The following is a 12,717-nucleotide window of genomic DNA, read 5'->3' as shown; positions in this document are numbered from 1 at the left end:
CCTGAAACTATTTTTCACTTGCCAGACTTGCAAGTTCTTAACTTGTCAGACAATAATCAGCTCGATGGTTATTTTCCAAAGACCAAAATGGAACAGCAGTGCATCTCTCGGGGAGTTAGATCTTTCTCCAGTTAAGTTTTATGGTGATTTGCTTGAATCTCTTGGTTATCTAACTTCATTGCAGTCCTTGGAACTTAATTCATGCAATCTTTCGGGGCCAATTCCAAAATCTCTTTGGAATCTCACTCGTCTAGAGTTGTTGCACCTTTCAAATAACTATCTTGAAGGACCAGTTCCTCTATCTCTTGGCTATCTAACATCCTTGCAGTCCTTGCAACTTAATTCTTGTAATCTCACGGGACCTATTGCAAAATCTCTTTGGAATCTCACCCGTATAGAGTCTATGGATCTTCGAAATAACCATCTTGAAGGACCAATTCCTCCTTTTACTAGTGGACAGCAGAATCTAAACACACTTCTACTATCAAATAACTCCCTGAATGGAGCGTTACCATCATGGATATCCTCACTTCCATCACTAAGTGCACTAGACTTGAGTTTTAACCACTTTTCCGCTCAGCTTGAGGATTTCAATTACAATATATTAGTCGAGATTAATTTAGAACACAACTAGTTGCAAGGTCCTCTTCCCAAGTCACTTCAGAACCTCGTGAATCTAACATTACTCTATCTTTCATTTAATAATTTTAGTGGAAATGTAGACGTCAACATCTTTTCAAACCTCAAACAACTTACCGATCTAGATCTTTCATATAATAGTATTTCGCTGACCAATGAGAACAAAGTTAAGTCTACCTTGCATGAATCTTTGACAAGCTTATTGTTATCTGCTTGTGAAGTAAATGAATTGGATTTTTTGAGATCAGCAAAGAATCTTGAGCAGTTGGATCTTGCATATAACAAGATTCAAGGAAGAATCCCTGATTGGGATGGTCTAATTGGATGCATTCCATGTCAGTTCTTGATCTATCCCACAACATGTTGACAAGTTTTTACCACATTCATCTTCTTCATCTATATGCTATTGATTTACGGTCAAATTTTCTTCAAGGATCGCTGCCTATTCCACAGCCCTCTGTACAATTTTTCTTCATGTCAAATAATAATCTCACTAGGGAGATCCCTTCCTCTTTTGCAATTTGACATCATTAATAATTCTAGATTTGTCAAGAAACTAGTTGAAGGGAGCAATTCCACAATGTTTGGGTAACATGAGTGAACTACTCATGGTTTTCGATATGCAACACATTAGTCTTTCTGGAAATCTCCAAATAACTTATACATCTGGGAGTTCACTTAAAAGCTTCAATTTGCATGGCAATAAACTAGAGGGAAAAATCCCAGGATCCTTGGCCAATTGCAAACAATTGGAAGTTCTTGACTAGGAAACAATCATCTCAATGACACATTTCCTATGTGGTTGGGGACTACAAGTTTTAAGCTTGAGATCCATAAATTGCATGGACCCATTAGAACTTCAAGCATTGAAAACTTGTTTCCTCATCTTCGGATACCAGATCTCTCTGGCAATGCGTTTACAGTAGAGTTACCAACAAGTCTTTTTCAACAATTAAAAGCAATGTGGAGAATTGATCAAACAATAAAGCCACCAATTAGTGATGAAGGGGATTTATATTACACAAACTCAGTAACTGTTGTAACAAAGGGACTGGAGCATGTCATTGTACACCACGGTAGATCTTTCAAACAACAAATTTGAAGGACATATTCCTAGTGTTCTGGGAGATAACATTTTGCTTCGGGTGTTGAATTTGTCTCATAATGGATTACAGTGTCATATTCTACCATCACTTGGAAATTTTATCTCTAGTTGAATCGTTAGACCTTTCATCTAACCAGCTTTCAGGGGAGATACCAAGAAAACTTGCTTCACTTAATTAGCTTGAAGTTTTAAATCTCTCCCACAATCATCTTGAAGGATGCATCCCTAGGGGACCTCAATTTGCTACATTAGAGAACGATTCATATGAAGATAATGATTGATCACGTGGATTCCCAGTTTCAAGAGGTTGTGGAAGTAACGGGATGCCAAAGACAAGCAACACAACGTTTGTGCTGAACGAAGAAAGTGAATCTACATTTCTTAGTAAGCTCAGTTGGGAAGTGGTTCTTATGGGATATGGTTGTGGACTATTTATTGGATTCTCCCTAGCATATTTCATGCTTTCTTCACGAAATTCAAATTAGCTTTCTTGGATCATTGAAGAAATAGAATACATAATCATTGCGAGAAGGCAAAAGAAGCAGCGAGGCCAAAGGCATTACAGAGGAAGGAATAATGGTGTCTAAACAAGTTTCGAAACGCACAAGATGTTAAGTTCAAAACTTTCAGGTATATATTCAAATTAAACTCATTTCTATAGAAAGAAGTGTGAGAATATTGAGATAATTGTTCTGTATCTAACTCTTTTACTTTGTATTTAATGAAATAAATGCAGGGAATAACTTGGGATAAGTGAATGGACAGAGTTGAAATGCTAAGAATTGAAAAGACTATGTAGTAGATGTTTGCAACAACAAATGCCAATATGCTACCAGAAATAAAGGATCAAAGTGAAACTGTTTGGGCCATAGATGCTTTTTGTGTGTGGGGGGGGGGGGTGGGGAGGTCATACTCCTCTTTCTTTAAGTTGTGATATTAAAGAAAGAATTTGTTATTCATTCACTATTTGCAAATTTTACATTGAAAAGAGGAAAGAGAGAAATATTGAACTAAGAAGAACAAACACCAAAGATAGAGCATAGAAGTCCCTTCTTCTGTTTCTATTAAGGAAGATTTCCTCTGGTGTGATAACATGAACTATACATTCCAATTTCTGTGAATGTGAAAACTTTAGAATAGTACATAGACTCCACATACAGGTAACATTTACTATTTCTTAAGCAAAATCAATATTTCATTCTTCACAAGCCTCAGAGCTCCGTTCGTCCTGCAAGATGATCAAATGGATCAGCAATCTCATTTTACATAATCTTAGAATACATTTTATTCTGAAGGAGACGAAGCTCATATCAGAGTAGTAAAATGCTCTTGAGCATCGAATTTTTATACTTTTAACTAAGGACATGACCTTGGATAGGAGGGTGTGGAAGTTACTTGAGGATTAGGGTAGAAGGTTAGTAGGTAGTCGTGCGTTTACCTTTGTCTTCATTAGTTCGATAGTATTAGTGTTAGTATGGTACCCTTTCATCCAGAGTTTGCTATTATCGCATATCTTATTCTGTTATTACTTGACATCAGTACTTCCTTAGTTTGCTATCGGTGCTCCATTCATATTCTCTATTGCTATCAGACCCTCGGATTTAGTTCTCTAAATATATTGTCTTGCTATCGGTACTCCTTTCATATTTTTTATTGTTATCTTCAATTTAGTTTTATAAATATATTGTCTTGCTATGAATTGCTATTAACGCTTCTTCCATCTTCTTTAGCCGAGGGTCTATCAGAAACAGTCTCTCTGTCCTTCCCGGGTAGGGGTAAGCCTGCGTACATCGTACCCTCCCCAGACCCCACTTGTGGGATTACACGGGGATGCTGTTGTTGTTGTCGGGAAAGGGACGAAAAGAAAAAGCAATGATAACATATTTTAAGCACAAAAACTTGGTAGTATTATCATTAGTCTCCTCTCCTTTCCTTCTGGTTCTTTCCATCAAAATGTATCTTCAATAACTTAAGCATAGCCTTGTACTTAATTCTCCTTCGCAAATATAGTCTTCAAGCTTCAACTATCTTAAAGGTAGACTCATCAGTTAGCCCTCCCATAGTTGAACCACTCATACACAGAAGGTTGGGTAACTTGAGGCATACAACACAAGAATACTGGGAGTTGGTATAACAATTTTGTTCAGTAAAAAGGATGATATTTGATAACCCAAAAATCTCAGAGGGCCGGCTGGTACATGTTCAAAAGTCGGTGGATGATGGGCCCGCCTCCCTACCCTTATCAACTTAAATACATAACAAGCTTTGTTTGTAGCGGTTCGAACTCGTGACGTGCGCCTAAACTACACATCACGCGATGCACCCTTACCACTAGACCAAAACCCTTGGGACCAATTTTTGAACTATATATATAACATGGCCGTGTGAGTTCAATGGTAAAGGAGTTGTGTTTGGGAGAAAGACAACTCCCCTTATTCTTACAGGTGGGAATAGTAAGTGACATTCTTTATTAAACAAATATAAAGTAAGACACATAAAATAAAAGTTACATCTCTATTAAACAAATATAAAGTAAGATATATAAATTGAAATATATGGAGTATAAAGATAAGAACTTTGACCTCATCATATTGAAGAAAGGAGAGAATCTTGGCACCCCTTATTCTTACAAGTGGGAATAGTCTCAAAATCCTTAGCAGGCAACTTCTCAGACAAAAACCCAACATGGAATTCAATCATATGAGACTCCTCATCAACATTAATCCCTGTTACAGGGACCCACACGAACAACTTCTTAGCTTGGATTCCAGAGACATCAGAAACCTGTCCATAACTCATTTTCCCTCTGATTTCTTTTTGGTAGTAAACAAGTTGATCTTGGAACTGTACATAACAAGGGTGTGTGAGTTGGACTGTAAAGGAATTGTCTTTAGGAGAAAGAGTGTAGGATTTCACATTGTTTGGGAGAAGTCCCTTTGGAAGGTTGTAGGAAGGAAGGAGATCATGGATATCATCATCTTTATTTGGACGGCTACGATTGAAGGACAGAGATTGGGAGAAGAAGATGAAGAGGAGAGAGCAAAACAAGAGTTGTGACTTTTGAGATAAAGCCATTGATGAGGCAGAGAGAGAAGGTGAATGATTGGAGGAAGAGGAAGAGAATTATAATGGGGAAATCAAGAGGCGAAATAGTATTTCAATTAGAGTATATTACTTAAAAACTCATGTATAATAACTCAGTCAGAACCTGTCATTCTCTCGTAAAGAGTATAATAATATTTTATTGACTTAAAAATAATTAAGTCGATAATAAAGTAAAAATAGCATGAACTAACCAGTTTTCAGATCGCGTTTGCAAAGTCAGTGAAAAATAACCACTATTTTGCTGCAACATGAAAAGTTTCAGCATAATATACTGGAGATCGGTGCACCTGTGTATGAACTTAAATATGTTGGAACTCCAACACGCGAAAAGTTTCAGCATAATGTATTGGAGATTGGAGCACCTATGTATGAACTTGCAGCATATTATGTTGGACTGGTATATTATACTGAAAATTCAGTATATTTATGATGGAAGTCAAGTATATTATACTGGAGTATTTGTCCGGATTTTGAACAATATTTTCGTTCAGATTTATTTTTACATGAAAATGACTAAATTTTGATTACTTTTGAAATTATGGCTATTTTTAAATGACCACTTGTAAATCTGACTATTTTTTAATTTCTCCCGATAATAATACATTGAATCAGATAACCAAATTGATGTTAAACTTATTTATTAGGTAGAAGACAGTGTTTTCTTTTCTTCTTTTTTTTTGTTTTGTAGGTTTTTCCTGTCAAACTAAAGTTGGCGTAGTTGGTTATCTAATTAAGTGCTCTTTCTGTTATTTCCTCTTTTTTTTGTTCTTTATGCAGTATAATTATTTCGGAGTGTTGTTAAAATAAAAATACTTTTTTCTTTTGTGTTGAAAGAAAATAGAAAATAATTCATTTCGGGAAATAACACCTTTTATAAAATAACTTAATACAAAAACCTCTAAACAATATGCGTAATCGTATGTTAATGTAACATTTCTCAAATTTATATAAGTTTTAAGATATGCTAATTATAGAACTAAATTATTATTATTACTATTATTTTTATCTTGCCTATAGTGAAATATATATATATATATATATATATATATATATATATATATATATATATATATATAGACACACACACTTAAATAATTGAATATACAATTAGGAAAATATTAATAATTTTAGTGTTGTTAATTATTAAAAATGGATATTATTAATTACTAATTAAGTCAAAAAAAAAAAAAAGCAAAAGAAAAAGGGCGTGCAAGCCAAGCCCATAGAGGGCTTTTTGGCATGAAAAGGGCATAAGCTTTAGGAACAAAAAAGAACATAACTCCACGTTCTGTTTGCCAAGAAACAGCAGCGGCTTTACAACAAAATACTCACGGAAGATTCTAGGTTTTATTACTAGAGGCAGAGCCAGAGTTTCAAATTTATGGGTTCAGGATTCTAATTGTTAAAAGTTAGTTGGTTCTATATTAATCATTTATACATATTCAATGGATTTTGTAAGACAAACACAGGGTTTGGATTAAAGTTATTGGGCTCGACCGAACCCGGTCCCGAATCTCTACCTCCGCCACTGTTCATTACGAATCACTAATTCTTGAACTCATGTATATAAAAAATTTTATTGTCAATTATCCGACAATAGTAATAGGTAAGAATCGAATAGTTAATTCCCTCCTTCCTTTATATCAACAATAAATTTCGTGTTTAGGTGTGAAACTTTAAAATTGATTAAAATGCACTGATTGTTGTAGAATCGATTGTTTGACTGGTGTCTATTGGACTGAGGCCTACGTATTAGCTCGAGAAGTTTTGAGGTGAGTTGATATAACCCTTTACAAAAGTGTTTAACTCACAAAACACGCATACAAGGTGTTTGATGAATTGCTTAAAAGAGTTTATATTTACTTAATTGGAGCGAGTGAGTACCTATTAACTTAGAATTTTTCTAGCAAAAGTTTAGATAATTTATTATGATATACATGCATAAATTTTCAGATTTTTTTGTTATTCTTATAAGCTATTTTCATGTTGAAAATTTATGAAGAAGCAAGAATCTTTAGAAATACTTTTAGATGTTTATTTCATTCTTATGCCATGCTTTACATTTAAGGGTACCAGCCCGAGCATGTACAAGATGTTCCAAAAAGAAAAGATTTGGACTTGAAAAGTCACAAGAAGAAGTAAAAAGAAAATATTTTTGGGAGTATCATTTATTCTGAGAAGGGGTCATCGTCCAGGCCAAGGGTCCTGACCAAGGCGTTGACTTCCTGAAACTACTTGTGCCAAAGTAGGGAGCACACGAGCCGAGGGTCTCGTTGCTGAGAAATTACTTAGCCATGCTAAGGTATGATACATGAGCGCTGAGAACCATGAAGCGAGTGGCACCTCGTGGATTGGGCCTATTCGATCAGGTTGGGATCGAACCTGTGCCGATCACACGGTGACTGAGACAGAATTAAGTCAGGATAGTTGGAACTCCCAAAATATAAAGTGAAGTATTTTTTTTATAAGAAAGAAAAAGAAAAGAATTTCTTTTAGAATGTTCATAAACTGCTAGTATGCAATTATTTTAGAATTATTCTTATAAGTTTTATGTTTTACATGCATTTAGAACATTTGCTCGTAATGTATATGTTAGTAAAGTTTCGCCCCCTGTTGTTGAGACTCACTGAGTACAATGGATGGTACTGACGTTCTCTTTTGGGAACCTACGTTGGTCTGCGGTACAACGTAGGAACCGATTTTGCAGGCGAGCAAGCTACGAGTTCGGACTTCCTTCTCTTCCAGTGCTATTGGTGAGCTCCGCTTTTGTTCGTGGAGTATTCCTTTGAGTCATCTTTATTTAGTCATTTCTTTGTTTACTTAGAGAACTGGCCAGGAAATCTCATGTCCTGAACAGTGCGTCAGTTTATCAGTAGAGGCTTCATAGACATAGTCGTTGGGTTAAGATTCAGATGTTTTTGATAATAACTTAGCAGTAATTCAGTAGTTACTACGAATAAAGTTTAGGAGTTGATTTGTTTAAATGTTTAAATTAATCAAAAGTATTTAGTTAGAGTATTGTCTTGTCGCATATAAAGTTTGGAGTTATAATAGATTTGATAAGTAGAGATGGTTCGCTCGGTCATGTTTAGTGATCGAGTGCCGGTCCCGGCTTGTTCAGAAAATGGGCCGTGACAAACTTGGTATCAGAGCCTCAGGTTTATGGAGTCCTAGGGGTCTATAAAGTTGTATTAGTAGAGTCTTGTTTATGGGTATGAAGCACACCATACTTATAAACAAGAGGCTACAAGCATTTAGGAAAAGTCTCATTTTTTTCATACTTTAGATCGTACAGTAGAGTCTGCCTCTAATAAATTATATTATATTTTCTCCAAAACTCGCATAAATGGCTCGTACTCGCAACTCTGACACCAACCCACAGGATGCTGCTCAAGGAACTATTGCTACTATTGTGGCTTAAGGCAGAACTAAAAAGGCTCCAACTCATAAAATGAAGGGTAAATCCACAAAGGGGGTTCAAGTACCCCGGGTTGAACATGAAGAAGGGGTGGAACATGATGATCCAGTACCTCAGGATCCAGTGCTGCCCCCAATAGTAGCTCCGGCTCAGACAACTATATCTCTAGAGGTGAGTCAGATGTTTAATGCAATCAACAATGCTATGGAGATATTTCAAGCCTTCATGGCCAACCAGAACGAGAGAAGAGATGAGATTCCAGCTCAATCAAATAGACAGAACAATTTTGAGTCCTCAAGAGTGAATGAATTTTTGAGGTTAAGTCCTCCAGTGTTCCATGGTTCTATAGTTGTTGAAGATCCAATGTTGTGGCTGGAGGGTGTGAAGAAAGCCCTCCGAGCAATGAAAGCATTTGATGATAAAGCTGTGGAGCTGGTTGCTTACCAGCTTAGAGATGTGGCTGGCGCTTGGTTTGAGATGTGGGAAAAAGAAAGAGATAAAGATGATGGTTCGCTTACTTGGGAAGAATTTGAAGAGGCCTTCATGGCTAACTTTATCCCAGAAGAGGATAGGGACGCTAAGTCTACAGATTTCGAACAACTCAAGTAAGGGAATAAAAGTGTTCAAGAGTACTACATGGAATTAATAAGGTTAGCTAAGCATGCTCATCACATGGTTAAGACAGAACAAAGCAAAGATTCGCAGGTTTGTTGGCGGTTTAGCTTACCACATTAAGAATACGACATCAGTTGCAACAGTAGGGATGATAGCCTTCTCCTCTGTTGTGGGATTTGCCAAGCACTTAGAAAAAGACAGACAACAAAGGAGAGAAGAAAAAGAGCATAATAAGAAAGCCCGGACAACAGGCAGGTTTAATGGTACATCCAGCGGAGGTGAAAGGGATTCCTCTAATAAAGAGTCATTAGTACCAGCTCAATCCAGTCATCAGTCAGGTGGTGGGTCTTCTTTCAGACGTACTCACAGTTATGGAAATTAGTCTCGCCAGGATCATAATTTTAGGACATCATCCTCACATAGCCAGAGTCATGCTGAGCAACATTCACACCAACAAGGTCTTTGTGGAACATATAAGCGGAAACATTCAGGTCAGTGCAAGCTCGGGTTTTATGGTTGCGATCATTGTGGAGACATTGGTCATATAAAGGCCAACTACCCAAAGTTGCGACTTAATTTCAGTGGTGGATCAACTCGTCCTTCTAGTTCCTCAGCTACTACAGTTGCACCATCCCAGGCTCGTGGTTCTCATAATCAGGTCGGGCATAGGACATGCAGAGGTGCAGATCGAGTTACTCGGGGAGGAGGACAACCCCGTTTGTTTGCTACACTTGATTGTCAAAGTGTAGAGGCATCTGCAAAATTTATTACAGGTATACTTTTAGTCTGCTCACATAATTCTTATGCCATAATGGATCCAGGTTCAACGTTTTCATATGTGACTCCATACTTTGTAGTTAACCTCGGACTAGAACCCGAACAACTTAGTGAGCCATTCCTAGTATCTAATCCAGTTGGCGAGTCAGTGAAAGTCACCAGAGTCTATAGAGGTTGTATAGTTTTATTCCAAGGTCGCAACACCAAAGCCGATCTCATAGAGTTAGAAATGGTGGATTTTGATGTGATCATGGGTATGGATTGGTTGTCTTCCTGCTATGCCATGTTAGATTGTCACGCCAAGATAGTCAGGTTCCAATTTCCAAATAAAGAGGTCTTAGAATGGAAGGGTAGTTCAGTATCGCTTGTAGGTAAGTTTATTTCTTACCTTAAGGCACAACGAATGATCGGTAAGGGGTGTCTCGCCTATTTGGCACACATCATTAATCCAAAATCAGAACCACCAGCTCTTCAGTCTGTGCTAGTTGTTAGAGAATTTCTAGAAGTTTTCTCAGATGACCTTCCCGGACTTCCTCCTGAATGAATCATAGACTTTGGTATTGATCTCATGCCAGGCACTCAGCCCATATCTATACCTCCTTATAGGATGGCTCCAGCAGAACTTAATAAGTTGGGATAGCAGTTGAAAGACCTTCTTGACAAGGGCTTCATCAGGCCGACTGTTTCACCATGGGGTGCCCTGGTCCTGTTTGTCATGAAGAAAGATGGGTCCCTCATAATGTGCGTTCACTATCGGCAGTTGAATAAAGTTATAATTAAGAACAATTACCCACTGCCAAGAATTGATGATTTATTTGATCAACTTCAGGGTGCAAAGTAGTTTTCAAAAATAGACTTGAGGTCGGGGTACCATCAATTGAGAATCAGGGAAGAAGATATATCTAAAACAACCTTTAGAACTCGCTACGGGCACTATGAATTTCTAGTAATGTCCTTTGGGTTGACAAATGCTTCAGCTGCATTCATGGACCTCATGAACAGAGTTTTCAAGCCATTCCTAGATACCTTTATTATAGTGTTTATAGATGGTATTTTGATATACTCTAAGAGCAAGGAAGATCATGCAGAACACCTCAAAATAACCTTGTAGACCATGAAGGAGAATGAGCTTTATGCCAAGTTTTCAAAATGTGAGTTCTCGATGTAGTAAGTGGCATTCTTAGGCCATGTGGTATCTAGTGAAGGCATAAAAGTAGACCCTCAGAAGACAGAAGCAGTCAAGAACTGGCCTAGGCCGACAACGCCAACCAAAATCAGGAGTTTTTTGGGGTTAGCTGGCTACTATAGAAGGTTTGTAGAGGGGTTTTCCTCACTTGCAGCTCCATTAACTAAGTTGACTCAGAAAGCAGTTAAGTTCCAATGGTCAGACGCTTGTGAGCAGAGTTTTCAAGAGTTAAAAAAGAGGTTGACCACTGCACTCGTGTTAACTTTTGCCGACAAGTTCGGGTGGGTTCACAGTGTATTGTGATGCCTCCAGAGTGGGCATTGGTTGTGTTCTTATGCAAAATGGAAAAGTTATTGCTTATGCTTCCAGGCAGTTAAAGAATCATAAAAAGAACTACCCCACACACGACTTGGAGCTTGAAGAAGTAGTGTTTGCATTAAAAATATGGCGATATTACCTTTACGGCGATCATTCTGAAGTGTTTACAGATCACAAAAGCCTCCAGTACATTTTCAAGCAAAAAGAATTAAATTTGAGATAGAGAAGGTGGCTCGAGTGTCACGACCCAAACCGAAGGGCCGCGACGGGCACCCGGTGCCTTACTCAACCAAGTACCAATATAATATATCTTTCTTATTATAGTATCTTGCATAAATGAGGCAGAAACCCGTCATGAGATAAAAAGAATAAAACGTAAGGGAATACTCAACATATGATGACCCAACATGATATACAAACTTATACATGTGACATACGGGCCTATAAGGCCGACATGACCATTTGTAAACTCAACACATAGGTCAACAAGGCCATACAAGTATCCATAAACCTAACATCTGTCTACAAGCCTCTAAGAGTACATAAAATCATAAAGGTCGGGACAGGGCCCTCCATACCAATCAATACATATCCAAAGCATACTGACCAAATAGGCAACTTCGGAGCAAGTGGAGTTCACCAACACCTCCGCTGAGCTGATAGACTACTAGGAAGACTGTCAACCTATCAATCGGGACCTGCGGGCATGAAACGCAGCGTCCCCAGGCAAAAGGGACGTCAGTACAAATAAAGTACCGAGTATGTAAGGCAGGAAAACATAAACAAGAACATTAATGTAAAGAGAGATAGAGAAGATACAACCTGTAACATCTGAGTGCCTCTAGGGGATACTGACATGAAATACATAATTCATATATATACATAAACTTTTAAAAACATACGCCTTTGTGGGCATCATCATCATCATATCGTACCCGGCCTCAAAGAGGACTCGGTAAAAATGTACCCGGCCATCATAAGGCTCGGTAGAATCGTACCCGGCCATGTGGAGCCGTTAACCCAACTGATCATTGGTTGCACAATAGGTGCCGTACCCGGCCGACTATAACGTGGCTCGGTAGATTAAAGTAAATACATATATAATGCATGTTGGACTCATAGAATCACGTTCTAAACCTTTCGAAGTGACGTAAGGTCATTGCACCTTCGATTAACATTATGGACATCCCTACCATCAATATGAACCTTAGTAGGATTTAAGGATCATACACACTTGCTTAGAATAACTTTATAAGGAAAGAATAACATGGACAATCTTAGTTTCTAGGAGTAGATCCGTTATGAATTAGCATACCGTTTATGTTCGTTTCACTTTCGATCATGCCAATAGAAAGAAGTAAGTGCCTTAACATACCTTAACCATGGTGAGTCCTTAATACCTCCCAAGAACCTCTTCAAAAAACTCAACTCAATCTACCATTGCATAAGGAGATTCAAAATCAGTATTGAATAAAGGCTAATTCTGTAACTTACTTGTAGCTCGTTTATATAAATTCGAAAAGTATTTCCCCTGTAACACGAGTCTCCTCCAAT

At 37.7% G+C, this 12,717-nt stretch overlaps 2 protein-coding genes and 1 pseudogene across 2 annotated transcripts; 2 read left to right on the top strand and 1 right to left on the bottom strand.

Annotated features, from left to right (window-relative positions):
• The first annotated feature begins 64 nt into the window (after positions 1–64).
• Positions 65–2,598, top strand: LOC104220123 (receptor-like protein Cf-9 homolog; annotated as a pseudogene).
• Positions 2,599–2,680: 82 nt separating this feature from the next.
• On the bottom strand, positions 2,681–4,890 carry LOC104220124 (uncharacterized). Its single transcript, XM_009770939.2, has 2 exons — positions 4,327–4,890; positions 2,681–2,972 (listed from the first exon to the last, which is right to left on the bottom strand). Exon 1 carries the CDS (start codon positions 4,817–4,819, stop codon positions 4,331–4,333), a length of 489 nt encoding a protein of 162 aa, XP_009769241.1. The 5' UTR covers positions 4,820–4,890; the 3' UTR covers positions 2,681–2,972; positions 4,327–4,330.
• Positions 4,891–8,928: 4,038 nt separating this feature from the next.
• On the top strand, positions 8,929–10,203 carry LOC138876162 (uncharacterized). The gene is made up of 2 exons (XM_070155064.1): positions 8,929–9,241; positions 9,374–10,203. Exons 1-2 carry the CDS (start codon positions 8,929–8,931, stop codon positions 10,201–10,203), a joined length of 1,143 nt encoding a protein of 380 aa, XP_070011165.1.
• Positions 10,204–12,717: the final 2,514 nt, after the last annotated feature.

This window comes from Nicotiana sylvestris, chromosome 8, assembly GCF_000393655.2.
Source record: "Nicotiana sylvestris chromosome 8, ASM39365v2, whole genome shotgun sequence".
NCBI lineage: Eukaryota > Viridiplantae > Streptophyta > Magnoliopsida > Solanales > Solanaceae > Nicotiana > Nicotiana sylvestris.
The sequence above is the reverse complement of the archived record's forward strand: the minus strand, read 5'-3'. Positions and strand labels throughout refer to the sequence as shown.